The following is a 14,631-nucleotide window of genomic DNA, read 5'->3' on the forward strand; positions in this document are numbered from 1 at the left end:
CACAACAAGAAAATGGCAGCCAGGTTTCACCATCACTTTGACATTTCACATTTTTTTCCTTAATGAGAAAACAAATGATTAACAAGGATGCCTCTGGTATCATTGTTGCTGTTTGAAGCTGTTTGTCTGTTAGCAGTGGGTGCAGGTTTATCTTTTTATTTTGCTACGCACAAACATGGTAATATTACAGAGTCCCAAGTCTTTTTCTGCTGACAAATGGTTACAGTACAGTTCCTTTGGGCTAAAGTATTAGTCATAGCAGGGAGGAAACTTCCAACACATTCCCTCTGCAAAAAGCACTGGAGCGCATTAAAATGACATGCTGCCATTATTCTCAAATTGGATCCTCTTAAGGTTTGAAGACGGCAGCTGTGTTGCCCTCCATTTCCTGAGTCAAACCGTCCAGGAGCTTATTGCCTTCCCTTCCACGCGCCAGTTTTTCCCCCAGTGGAGCGTGACAACCTCCCCCTGATCCCCGAGAATCCAGCGTCTCTTCCCTTCCTGTAAATCCCAAATGAAGCCGAACAGCCTCCTCTCTGGTTGTTTGAGCTACGAGAGACGGTTCTTCAAAGCTCTGTCAGGACGGTTGTCAAAATAAGAGTAGTACTTTCAGTGAGGGGAATCTTAACTCTCTTTTTGTTCTTCTTCTCTTGTTAGAACTTCTTATCCTTTTGTCACCCGGGAAAAGCCTTAGTGTTCAGTTGGCTTTAGGACATAGTGTACAAATAGGTCTCTGGTGTGCGTCGGTCCCTTAACGCCCCTGCAAGCTGTTTCCTCTGGTGTTCAGTATAGTGTAAACTAGCCATAAAATCTATTGAACTAGCCTACTTCTACCAGGTTATACTGCAGGTATACAAATTGCCCAAGTACCCTTTTCTCTTGTGCCTTTCAAACCTAGGGGCTGATTCATTAAAGGATTGCACTTGTTTTGTTATTCCAAAATGGCTGCAAGCGACCAATAGGTTCAGCATGAACAAAGCACTCACTATGGGTCAAGGTTGAAATTGACAACAGTTTTCTGTTGACAGTGACACTGTGCCTTGACAGTTTTGACAACTGCATCTTTTAATATTTGTGTGTTTCTCGGATGTCCATACAACAGCAGGGAAGAAACTGTTTTAATGCAGTTCATTCATAAGCTCGAGGAAGCTCAATCTTGCAGTGAATCTCTGTACTTGATCACTGAATTCATAAACAGCAGATATATATGCCTGTCCACAAAAATAAAATAAATATTTTGCTGTGATGCTAACTTGAAAGGTCAGGCTGGAACATGAAGGGAAATGACACCCTTGGAAGAGTACCAGCTAGGAGTTAAATGTGTTAACGTCACTGCAGGACTATAGCTGTATAAAAGGCAACAGAATACACTGGTTATTTGAGAACATGAAAACGGCAAGAAATGTTATTTGTAATGACCTTTCGAAATTGTTTTTCTCATATTACTTTTGAAATTGTGTTCTGGGATGCTGGTTTTGTGAATACCGCATATAACTTGTGGTTGCTCTCTAAACGCATACATAAAGGTAATTATGTCACTTTAAAGTTCAAAGCCAGGAGCAAATATCCCAGCGTTCCTCTTGTTCTTGCAAGGTTTGAATTGCATATCAAAGCCAAACTGGTATAGACTACCACACCCAAGTGGGTCTTCTGGGTTAACAACTTTATTTTAAATTAAACAGTCCTGCTTTTTAAACCCCAAATAAGAGACATTAGTTGTATAAAAACAACTGGACTCATGGCTGGATTAAAAGTTAACATAATTGCTTGAGGCTCATTCCAGTTCAAGGTTCCAGTGACTATCCTATGGGTGGCATAATTAGGTTTGGGGTCGTTTTGTGATCTGATATTAGAAATCACTGCCTGTGTGGTTCATGCGACATCTACAAACTTCTCCCTGAAAACTTACTTAAGCGTGCTCTCCTGCTGGTGCTGTTCTCCTCCGGTACTGCTTCTGAAAGTCTTTTAAGGGGGAGGGTCCAGGGTTAGTCACGCTGTAAAATGTTTTTATTCATGTTACTGGTCAGAATGCACAGCTAGGGACAGTGATTGTAGTAAGTTCCCCTGGAGGTGTGGGGCGGTGCTCTTCCTCTGGTGCTCAGTAGCCCCCGCGCTTCCTCTGGAGGGGGGGTATGTGGTAGCCCTTGAAACCCTGACGATGGGCCTCATCTCTGGGCTGCGGGGAGCAGAAGGCGGGGGGGATTACAATTTTAGATCATATTTCTGGAAATTGTTTACCACAGCAAGGAATTTACAATGGGAAGCAATGATTTCAATCGGGCCTTAATTTCCTTATGTTTAACAATGACCAAGGCGGCGCTTTCTCTCTCTCTTTCCTGTAATATAATATAATTTTATATTATATTGCAGGCATTTAGCAGACGCTCTAATCCAGAGCGATTTACACAACTTTTTTTACATAGCATTTTACATTGTATACAATTATACAGCTGGATATATACTGAAGCAATGCAGGTTAAGTGCCTTGTTCAAGCGTACAACGGCAATGTCCTACCGGGGAATCGAACCTGCGACCTTTAGGTTAAAAGACCAACTCCTTGCCCATTATGCTACACTGCCGCGATCTCTCTATACTGAGCCCTTCCATCCAGATTAAAGAAACCGCGAAGTTGACCTTTCTTGTATTCAGAGCTCAGCAGCCTGGAGAAATAGTCTGGAACTGAGGTTTCAGTTATTTATTCAAAGGTGTCCCGTATATTTACCTTGGGCAGCTGCGAGTGGCATTTCTTGGGCGGGATGGTGGGGAGGGATCCGTGATGACTGATGGTGAGAGCTGGGAGGGAGGTGATTGGGTAGGAGGAGAGTTTGGCCGGAGGGAGCACCATGTTCAGCTTCGGTAATTCACCCGGATATAAGGGTGCGTTGCGTCTGATAAGGGGCTCTGCGACGTGCTTAGCGTGCTGCCGGGAAAACAAGAGGATTCCAAGTTACCCCTTCCTCAAATGTACAGGTACCTCGCTGTCAGTCCAACACAGCTTTCAACATTCAGGCTACAGATTACACAAAATATATTACTTGCGTTGCAAAATGGCTATGATTTCTGTTACCCAGCCACAAAAATCAGAGCAGCTTGTAACAGTTCCGATTCTCAACTGTTTAAATTATGGCTCAAATTGCTTTTCCAGACTACCTTCTTACAACTGTGTGACAGTCAGTGATTTGACAAACAAGACAGTGGGAGGAAACCCACGCGGACACTGGGAGAACATGCAAACTCCCGCAGTAACATGACCTGACATTTACTCCCTGTGGGCCCTGTCTAAACTCTTAAGTGCAGTGCCCCCTTGTGGAGTGGCTGTCTCACCTGTCTTCGGCCCTGCCTTGCAATGCGCCACAGGTGGTCCACAGAGTTGGGAGTCCCAGTTGTCTGTGACCCCTCTACAGTCCTCCGCAGAGTTGAAACTCTCTTCTCCATCAACCTTAAGAGTCAAGAGAGCTGATGGATTACCTGTATGCCACCATGTATATGGGCCACCATATAGGGGCAGCCAATCAACAAGAAATAGAGGTGGTAGTGAAGTGTCCTTTGAACTGATAATCTGAAACCCGGTTTTGGTGTTTTTACAGATTGACTAGCTTGCCAAATTCTGATGGGCTAATCCACTAGCATATGATTCCTTTATACTTTAGATTATCATCTTTGGTATCGTCGTACTAGAATACATTTGCAACAGACATGTGTTTGCAGTTGTTCATTTTAATTATAGTAATGAGGCTCACTTATTTGAAATGACTGATTGTAACAAACAGTTCAGAGATGGGTTTTTAACTGAAATAATTGGTGGTCTCACTCCCCTTATTTGAGGCTCCCTTCCCACAACCATTCCAACTAGCAAAACGGTTCTAATTCGGTCTGTAGTCTATCTGATGAATATGTTTTTCTTTCATGTGTCCAGTATTGTTTGCTTGTCGAACTTGGATGAATCCCGGAAAATTAAGAGATGAGAGATCTACGTATGCAAATGTTTGAGAAATGTATTATTTTTAAAAATGCACTTTGCACAATGGAAAAACATGAAAATGTGGTTTCATATTTTCATTTATTATTTTTTTATTTGTATTTTTTTTGAAGGAAAAAATGCTATATTACAATATGTGTAAATGTACTTCATGACAGAATCTTTAAAACCAGCTGTTTTTTGCCCTGCACCAATGTTTAGGATGGATCACCCTGATAATGTTCGAGTAAATTCAAATCCCTTTGAATCATTGGAGTCTAACCCATATGTCTTCAGGCTACTCAGTCTCTGCCTGTTCCTTCATGGGCTGTGTGGATTCACTAATCATTATCATCTGGATGGCTGACGGTAGCCTTCGACTGAGGCGTGCCTGTGTTATGAAGACTAATGAGTGTGTGCCGCTTGCTTTAACCTTAAAGCTGGGTTTCTGGATCAGTGCTGCGCAGATTAAGTGATCTTTTACTGTATGTGAATGGGCTGATAGAGCACAGTGGGTATAACCAACCGTCCAAATAAGTTAAAGACCGGTGCATCTCTGCAACATTAACCCTTTAACAAGCTGTGCTCTCTTAACAGATTGAGGCCTCTTAACACTGGCCACAAATCGCCATCTTTTGCATCTCAAAATCACCAAGCCATGCATGTGGACTATTAATTCACATTTCACTATCAGTGATCATTTCCAACACATCATTCCTGTCAGCACCATAACCTGGATATAGCAAAGTACTCCCCACCCTTTATAAAAAAAAAAGAACAAGATTATTACTCAGTAGTTACAATGTGGGTATAGATTGAACCTTACTCCTTGTATATCCCCAATAGGTGAATACGTGTCCCCTCTATCAAGTATAATCATGTAGATGATGGATAGATGACGCAGTTTAGCAGTATGTACTGGCAGGATGAGTTGTATGTTATATTGAAAAGCTAACGTATAGCAAGGAGATTTTCTTGCTATAATGGACAAACAATGACTTGCTGCACGATAGTAATGTGTAGCAGTTGTAAGAGTCTTGGGCTGTAATTAGGGAGGATGACTCATAGAAGTATGATTGGAATTGGGTAACAGCCTCAGAGTGGGTTACCCAATCCAAATGCGTTTGATGGACTCACCTCAGCTCTCGGAAGCAGGGGTGCTGCAGCGCCGACTTTGCGCCGATGCGCTGCTCCGGGTCGTACTCCAGCATCTGGTAGAGCAGCGACAGATTCACGGCCGAGCAGTGCGGGATCAGCTGGGAGATGCCACAGCCCTTCCGGGGAGGGAAGTCGAAACGCATCGCCCGTGACCTGTGGAGGAAAACGATATGGAGCTCATAAGCTTGTAGCAAAGATTAAACATTATCTCTTGTGAACACCTACATGTGAACCGCTCCACATCGTAAAATTGGCGTCTACGAAAGCAGTAATGACTACCTAATGAGGTCAGGATAAAACGCTTGGCTTACTGCTTAAATTTCTGAAGGAGACTGGGTTCCGGTGTGCCCAGAATGTCGTGGATTTTGGACACTTGATCCAGCTCGTTGGAGCCTGGGAACAGAGGATTGAGGCTACAGGACAAAGGAATGTGATTATAGGTGACATCGGCAAGGAAACTGTTTTATTGCAGAATTAACAAAAATGATTGGCTTAAATGTGTACTGCAAGTGAAATGTACTACACCAGTGGTTCTCAAACTTGGTCCTGGGGGTCCACTATGTATGTTGGTTTTCATTCCAACCTCAGCTGCAACCCCAGAATTCTAACAAGTTGTTAATTTTTCATGATTACATGTCCCCAGTCTTATCTAGAAAGGGCCAGTGTAGGTGCACACACCTGATTCTACTAATCAAGGTGCTTAGCAAAGACTCTAGTGGTTGATTAGTAGAATCAGGTGTGTGCACCCACACTGGCCCTTTCTAGATAAGACTGGGGACCCCAGCTCTAAAACACGAAAAGTCCCTAGCCCTTTCCGAAAGGATGTCCCATCACATGAAATATAACTGGTTAAGAGGAATACCCCCCACCCGGCCCCACAACTGTCAGTTATGTAAGGGGAGACACCGCGGAGGGACAGGGGAGTTTTGTCAAAGGAATGCTTGTTTCGGTGCCCAGCGGTGTTGTTACGCTGCCGGTCGATCGCTTGGCGACTAACAGTGGGCTCTCTCTCTCCCCGAGCCGTCGCACTGAACGTCTACAGAAAGCCGACGGAGCTTTGGAAGGGGACTGAAAAGAAAGAAGGGAAAAGCCTTGGGATGCCATGAGGGGTTGCGTGGGTCAGACGCCACCAATCGGGCACGCCGGCTTTTGTTTGGCCCGTACATTTCATTTCCATTAAGAATCACTCGTCCATTTATCAGCCGAGACTTCCTTTCCCCAGTCCCCACATTGCAAAGTGGTGAACACGGTCTCCTGGGTGAAGTGTGAAAGTAACTGCAGGCCAGGCTAAGTAACAACTCCAACCCACCCCCCTGCCCCCCCCCCATCCCTAGAATGGAGCGCCCTGTTTTAGGGGAAACCCATGAAGACCCTATGCTGGTGGGTTAAGGCGAGGGACTGGTGAGACACTGGGAGATGTTTCGAGTAAAACGGAGCCTCGGCGGGGAGCTACCTGATGATCTCATAGAAGACGCACCCCGCGCTCCACATGTCCATCTTGTGCGAGTAGTACCCGTCGGTGAGCAGGCACTCGGGCGCGCGGTACCAGCGGGTGGAGATGTACTCCGTGTGGGGGGGCTTGGAGTACATGCTCCTGCAGGAGCCAAAGTCCGCCAGCTTCAGGACGTCCTGCTGTGGAGACGACAAAGCCGTGTCACTCGTCGATTGGGGCTTGCAGTGGTTCAGACAATGATGAACACCTGCCCATTCTCGCTCTTCGTTGAGATTTTTTATGTTGGCTATGCTTTCTTTTTAAATGTGGTAATGACTTTGGCAAGCCGTCACTGCTGTACAAGCCAGACACCATCTCCGCAGGCACTGCCAGTATTACTGGCTAGACACAGCACACGGCTGATATGTTTTGACATGCTAAGTTTTTAAGTTTAGGTTCATTGGAATTTAAAGCACATTTCACCCAGAGTTCACAATACACAGTACAAAACGATTAAAGAAAAAATGCAAATATAGTTACAAGGTGAAGTTTAAAAACAAGCATGCAAAAACACAGCATAAAAACACAGGAAATTTATATTTTATAAGAACACAAGAGAAAAAAGTGACTTTTAAGTGTTGTTTTAATGTGGGGACTGACTGCTTCCCTGACATGGGCTGATAGACTATTCCACAGCAGAGGGGCTTTATATGAAAAGGCCACCTACTGTCTAATTAATCTTTGAGACCACAAGATGTCCTGCTTCTTAGGAACAGAGAATACATTTGGGAACATGAGGTGTGAGAAGGTTGCAAAGACATGATGGGTCTAGACTGAAGTGATTTGTAAGTCAGCAGGAGTACTTTAAAATCTACTCTAAATTTCATAGGTAGCCAATCAATGGATGCAAGGGCTGGGGTAATGTGCTCTGATCTCCCTAGTTCTGGTCAATATTCTGGCTGCTGTGTGTTTAATAAGTTGCAAATTGCAAAGAGTACTGTTTGGACAGCCAGAGAGCATTGCAGCAATCTAGCCTAGAATAAACACATACATGAATCCGCTTCTCAGCATTGTTTAAAGAGAGGAAGTGCTGGATCTTAGCAGTGTTCCTTAAGTGGTAATTGGCAGATCTTGATACGCTACATGTCATGACATGTCATTGACATGTGACAACGCAGGCTTTGAGGGTACAAAAAACAAGCATAAGCAGAAATTGGGGACCCTCTTCCTTTGATGAAAGCTTGATCTTTGTGGTAAAATTGCGACTGCATCCCTGTGAGGCGGAGGCGGAGGCAGACACGCACAGAGCCAAAATGTCATCTTTTTAGCTCGAGGGTAAACGGATGACAAAATGACCACCTGGGGACAGACTCGGCCATCCGTGGGACTGGCTCTGGGACCGAGTTTCCCTGTTCAATGCGTTAGGTCCCATGATGCAACGTGTTCCCTTTCCAAACGTCACACACCGGTGCACTGCGCTGTGGAAAGCCACGCTGCTCTATGACAGCATGCAGCATATGTTCCAACTTACCCTAATCAGAATGTTCTCTGGCTTGACGTCTCGATGGAAGATCCCATTGCTGAAACAAGATGGTAAAGTAAAGAACATTTTAAAAATGAATACAACAATCTGTTGATGAATTCTGGAATGTGCACACGCTCACGCATATTGTTTAATTCAATTACCAGTGACCCATGAACAAAGTGCAAACAGGCCAGGGAAATTGAGATGTTTAATATATTGGTGGCTAACTAATGTTCTTGCTGATAAAATTCTACAGTATTACAGTCTCAATAAAACACAACTGCATGCCTCTGCTACTTGCTGGTTGATTCATTCATAGCTGAAATCGCTTATCTTTACAGTTGTTTCCATGGGAAACCCAGCAGAAAGCAGAAACCGTTTCTGATACTGCATTGCTCAGAGATAAAAATAGTTAATTAGATGTCACCCATTCATTATGCTGCTGTGAAGCAACAAGCCAAAAACTGCAGACTGACAGCCTACAGCTCTTTTAAGTCCTCAATGACTTCTTTAAAATTAAAGGATTTTGTTTTGGGTATCTCGGCCTCTGGCATGATGTTTGTTTATAGTCACTGCGAATGCAAATGTCAACTGCCAACTGCCTTAGACCACAATTTAGACTACAAACATATGTACGCTGTATCTGTCTTTACAGGATGTCACCTTTGTTGAACAACTCACACCTATCTTACCTTGTGAATGGCCATGCCTACCTATGCATGTGATCCAGTGACTTGCACAGCTGGTACATGTAGTGCTTGACTTTACTCTCTGGTAAAGGATACTGTCTCCCTGCATAGAAAACAGTTAAACATCAACACTGCATTATGGAATGCAATATGACCAGAACACTATAGAGGGTACAAAATGTATTTTTAACTTATTATAATAATAGACAATCTTATCAAGAGCAATACAGACAGACAGGACCAAATAAATTAAATGCATATTACAAGGAACAAAAATAACACAGGAACAGAATAGCCAACAGCACAGCAATTGAGAATAATGTACGATTAACTTGAACATAAAGCCAGGCTAATAACATTTAAGAGAAGCAACATCTTTGAGTTATCCGAAATGTAAGCGATCAATTCCATAATAATTGTACATGAACTCAGGCCACACAGTCCTCCCTTATAATGCTTTACAGTTCTATCTCTACAGCAGTGGTTCTGCACTGTGGGCTGCAGTGCCTGCTGGTTTTAATTGGCACTTAGCACTTAGTCTTGGGTCTGAAAGAGGCTACCGATTTCAAGGTAAAAATGAAATACAACAGACGCTGCAGCCCACCATGACCGCCGCTCTAGAAAATGGATCCATTCTGTGACGCGTGAGTCATAACACCGTAGTTGTTCAAGGTTGTTGAAATAGATGGTAGACAGCGGATTTTCAATGGCAACAGCCCATTTGTGAGCACAGCATTGTTGGCTCCACATCTTAATGGGTATACTGATAGCAAAATGCTCAGCCTTAAACGGGTTCGCTAATACCGAGCGCGCTAATGGGCATGAGACGTAACCAATGCAGAGTGGGAGGCGGCAGTGTCTGCTGAGCTAAAAATATACTGTTGTGTAATTCCTGATGCCAGCGCAGGCAGCACACCTGGGTACAGGAGCCCATCCGCGGCGACGCCAGGGAAACAAACAAAACGTCTCAGGCGTGTAATTAAAAAGTGAATAATAACCTCGCCATCAGCAAAAAGCCGAGTTCCTAATTTCTCTAATCAGACTTCCTTTCCTTTGAGTGGCATTTCTATGCATTTGGCCATGATAACCAGCTTTGGAAATCAATAGATGTTGATATTTCACTGCAGTGATAACTGTGGCTCCATTGTGGCACAGGTGACGGCCAATTTATCTGACAATTATGCAGCTTCTCTACAGGCCATCGTTTCCCCAAAACTGCCCACACTTTTCAGAGTGTAACTACAGAGAGACAGTAGATTGTATTACAAACCACGCTTTTTACTACACTGTGGTTATGAGGTCATAGAAACATGGCACTGCCCTGAGGGAGTGAAATTGTGTACGCCCGTCATTGTGGTTTAGTGAGACTTTTTTATTCTTTTTAGTCCAACGAATATTAGGCTATGAACATGGGGCAGTACTCTATCCAGTACACAGTACAGGACTTGACTGCCCACACAATTAGATTATTTGTGTACAATGTACAATGGCGTGCAATAAATCTATTAATGTAGGGCAAACATCCTGTATCAAGAGGAAAATTAGTCACATGCCCACTAATATCACAGAAGGACCTTGAATGGAAGCAGTGTGAAAGCAGTGCCAACTCATGGTTCTCTGCTTATCGCACCATCTAAGGCAGTTAGAGATACAAGTACTCCCCCTAGTGGAGGTATTTTAAATGCATCCCAAGTGAGGCGTGCTTTTCAGGCTAACAAATATTCATAAAGTTCTCACTCTCTCTTACAGAAGTAGGAGTACATTCACACATTACAATTCCTGCTCACTTAACAATAAATATTCACTCTGAGAAGCTTTATACATATGCACCAGTTCCCCCAATACGCAATTGCTATATCTCTCCCCAGGTCTCCAATTTTGCCTAGGGCAGTAGAAAGGCTAGAGCTGTGGCCCGATTGCATGCACCATCACCCTACAATGTACAATAATGATGCTTGAACTCACTCATGAGAGGACAGAGAATTCTATATCCAAATTTCTGATGTTTAGTGACTTTGTCTTGAGTTATCCATTAGGTAATAACTAAATTATTCTTTTTGGATCATTTTAGTGAAGACAATACAGAATATTAATAAAGTACTTTAAACAAATGCAAATAAATGGCTTGGGAAATTATATGGTATATATGATATCCACTTTGGAACATCAAAAAATGTATTTATATTGATGATTATGCTTCTTTTGCAAAAGTGATGCACATAATTAATGTATTAAATGTCAAACAACACTAATTCTGAGAGAAACAAGAAACATTTTAGATCAACACAATAGGAAACATTTTGTATCTGTTGGGACGGTATTTTTAAACATTCCTTATGTTGGGATAGCAGGTATGGGCAAGGTCGGGGTAGGTGTTTGTATTCTACTGTAATATGACCATAACTCACTACATTACTTCCTAACTGCTGAATTTAAACTTTACTACGACAAATCCTGGAAATGCAATTACTCATTTCAATTGAATTAAAAAAACTCTTAAAACCTTAAGGTAGCCTACTATTTTACACATTAGTTAATTACACATTGAATCCAAGTAGGTTCACTTCTGAACAGGCATTTAGACAAATATGCCATTGCATATACATACCACGTATTAACTCATAGATGTTCATTTCCATCAGTTCACATATCAAAGACAGAGATCCTGTTTCTTCATCGCTGGAAAAGAGATTCACAGGAATATACCCTGGCCTTTTGAGTGCACATGGATTTGTTTTTATTTATTGTTATAGAGCTACTAATAGCACTTTTACCTGTCAAAAACTACATTAAATTGTCTCGACGATAACACCCATTAGTTTGTGATAGTGCTGGCTATTTAAAACAACTGATTTTGTCCACTTTTTTCAATTAAAATGTACAAAAAAATCTTATAAAGTCAGAAATCCATCTTACTCACAAAACAATTTCGTGCAACTGAATGATATTGGGATGGGGGCTGAGCCTCTTCATAGCCTGCACCTCCCGCATGTTGTTCGCCTGCTCCAAGCTGGGAGACAACACAAAATGAAACTTTGCTCTGGCCCAGCAAGCAGTAAACAATTGCACAAAATCTGTCTTTTTTTATTTAAAGCAGTGTTTTTTATTTTACAAGCAGGCCGAGTGAGGGCGTTGTTAGGGTTAAGTAAAGGCTGACCTCAACCTGCCCCAAAGGTCACTAGCAGGGCATGATGTCATCCGTGAGGCCGGAAAAGAACACGCCTCGGAAGTGTGGGTCTGGCCAGCTCGAGTTTCAGGCGTTCCCATCGTACACATAAAGGATGCTGACGCACCACCGTCTTGAGTTTTTTTTTTTTAGCGAGTAGCCTCATCACATAATTAAAACATGTGAAAGAAATACAATTAGAATCACCTGTCTATTGGCTGCTTCATCGTTTTACATGCATAGTATTTCCCATCTTTCAAGCTTTGAGTTTTCACCACCTCGGAAAACGTCCCTTCTCCGATTTTCTTGATTATTTTGTAATCTAAACGATATCAAGAAAACAGCGCATTAAGTCAATGTTGGTACTCAGTACAGCAGCTTGGTATCTTTTTTCAAATCGTAGCTACTTGTGTAGGCCTAGCTAGCAAGCTAACGTTAAGATGGATATTTTGCTTATTACTACGAAATTATCCAAAAACTGAAGCAAATTAACATCTAATTTGATATTGTAAGCCATGGAAAACATCTGGTCACACAAAAAAAAAATACCTCGCCGGCTGCACAGAAGCACACTAAAGAGAAAATCATTAAGCTGGAAAGTATTTTAGCAACCATTGCAGTTAGCTAGTCTATATGTAACTTAGAACTCAAACACTGACTTCACGTTTACTTACCATCCATTCCTCAGTGCAGTCATCGGCGCTGCATACACATGCAGTTTGCCCATAATATGCAGATTTAAATCATACATTACGTTTACATCGTAAGGCGCACCTAAAACTAAAATCCTTAGAGTAGTTAGCTAGTTAGCCAACTTAGCTAGCTAAGGTGACAACAGTCAAAAACTCACCGTGTTACAGCCGTCTCCTTGGCAACCGGGCACGCCTCAACTCTGACCCGCTTCTGCGGCTGGCAAATTGTAACATTATCCTTTTATCTCCGCGACAGTATCGAAAAGTAATGGACTTTCTTTCTCTTGAAGCTTAGTTAGATGGCTATATTTATATCCACGTTATCGTTAGCCTAATCGAATTTGTGCACTGTTTTTCAGGAAAATAAATATTCGTGGCATACATGTCAAACAGTAGGCTAGACATATGTTCGCTAAGAGTTCAAATAGGTAATAGGCTTATTAGCCTAACGCAAATGTAAAGAAAAGGACAACATATACTGGGATTCTTTAGTATCCAAACTCACGACATAAAAAAACAATAGGTCACTCATCAGTTTGAACGTTATGATGTCTCACCTCTGGCTCTGAGAGTGTTGCTGAGACCATGCCCAGATCTATTTCGATTGTGCCTGCGATTTTCGTGTAGGCCTACCTGTCCATATTTAATGATATCCGCTACGCTTTCCATTATAAAGTTGTCATTTCGGTTTTCTGTCTTACAGCTTGTAGCTTAATTGAGATTTCTTGGCTTTCATGCCAATACCCACCGCGGGCTTTGCGTATCAATTTTATTAGTTGTTTTTTCGATATAGGCCTCTTTAGGCTATGTTTTGTTAAATGTGTCAATGTACTTGCTCTCGTTTAAGCAGTAACCAGACAACCGTAACCAATACCCCGGCATACAGTGCACTTTACATCATAAATCTGTAAACACACACCTTTGGACATTCGGAAGTGGACGGTAAACGTCATTGCGCACTCAATGTAAATACTCTAGCCTACTCTTAGTCATCAGGTGTTAAGAGCTGTGCCACAAAACGACTAATAGGCACAATTAACAAACATTTAACACGACACAATGACAATTGTGAGCCAATGTATTCGTTTTCCATTAGGCCTATTCATTTTATGCTTTTCTAAGGGCTCATGGGTCCCAGTAGCCGATAGTGTGTAGGTTTTCCTAATAATTATTTGCCGACTGCAACCACATTTCAAGATTCACTCTAGCACCTCCCATTGGCGCTTCTGTACTATAACCCATACAAGAAATACCGGGGTACGCTTCAACCATTAGGGGGCAATTTATCCTTGCACTGGACAACCCGCGGAAGATGCCACAATAGGCCTACATTGTTTACACAATGAATATTAATATAACTTTTTCATGACTCGAATGGATTATCTTTGGTTCAATACTTGAAATAGTAATTTTCAGAATTGGAATTGCCGAAAAGACTGAGTCCCACTATATTGCCCAGGCTGCACTGCAACGTCTATTCACAGGCGCGATCCCACTACTGAGCGGCACGGGGGCTTTGACCTGCTCCGTTTCCGACCTGGGCCGGTTCACCCCTCCTTAGGCGACCTGGTGGTCCCGGGCTCCCCCAGGAGCACCATATCGATACCGAACTTAGCAAGGACACCCGATCGACATAGTCCGCTGCAGCTCAGAACCCCTGAGCTCAAGCAATCCGCCAGCCTCAGCCTCCCAGTAGCTTGGATTACAGGCGCACGCCACCGCGCCCGGCGAAAACTGAGGGGCTAGTGTGTACTCAAGAAGTGTCGAGTTGATGACGCCATTTCAGTGATAAGGGCGCCATCCTGTGGCTACATTTTATACCTACAGATGTTTGCAGATTTTGGCTTCCACTCTCAGAAAAAAAGAATGAAAAAGTGCCTATAAAGGTTGTCAAGCTTGTCACTGCTAGCTAACTAGAAATAATTCGTTTTTACCCTTTTGCTTGTAAAAAGTAGTCTACTTATTAGTACCCAAATATAACATTCATTTAGGTCTACTTGATTTAATGTG

The 14,631-nt window shown here is 42.6% G+C and overlaps 1 protein-coding gene across 2 annotated transcripts; it reads right to left on the reverse strand.

Annotated features, from left to right (window-relative positions):
• Window positions 1-105: 105 nt before the first annotated feature.
• Window positions 106-12,927, reverse strand: LOC118234334 (MAPK/MAK/MRK overlapping kinase-like). 2 transcript variants are annotated; one of them, XM_035430813.1, is made up of 12 exons: window positions 12,780-12,927; window positions 12,137-12,251; window positions 11,684-11,773; window positions 11,372-11,442; window positions 8,788-8,866; window positions 8,081-8,129; window positions 6,571-6,749; window positions 5,429-5,530; window positions 5,097-5,270; window positions 3,326-3,440; window positions 2,724-2,921; window positions 106-2,176 (listed from the first exon to the last, which is right to left on the reverse strand). In XM_035430813.1, exons 2-12 carry the CDS (start codon window positions 12,154-12,156, stop codon window positions 2,099-2,101), a joined length of 1,155 nt encoding a protein of 384 aa, XP_035286704.1. In that variant the 5' UTR covers window positions 12,157-12,251; window positions 12,780-12,927; the 3' UTR covers window positions 106-2,098. The 2 variants fall into 2 exon arrangements, with proteins under 2 accessions (XP_035286704.1, XP_035286695.1); XM_035430804.1 differs by lacking the exon at window positions 12,780-12,927 and adding an exon at window positions 12,604-12,773.
• Between the last annotated feature and the right edge of the window lie 1,704 nt (window positions 12,928-14,631).

The sequence above is a fragment of the Anguilla anguilla genome, chromosome 1 (assembly GCF_013347855.1).
Source record: "Anguilla anguilla isolate fAngAng1 chromosome 1, fAngAng1.pri, whole genome shotgun sequence".
NCBI lineage: Eukaryota > Metazoa > Chordata > Actinopteri > Anguilliformes > Anguillidae > Anguilla > Anguilla anguilla.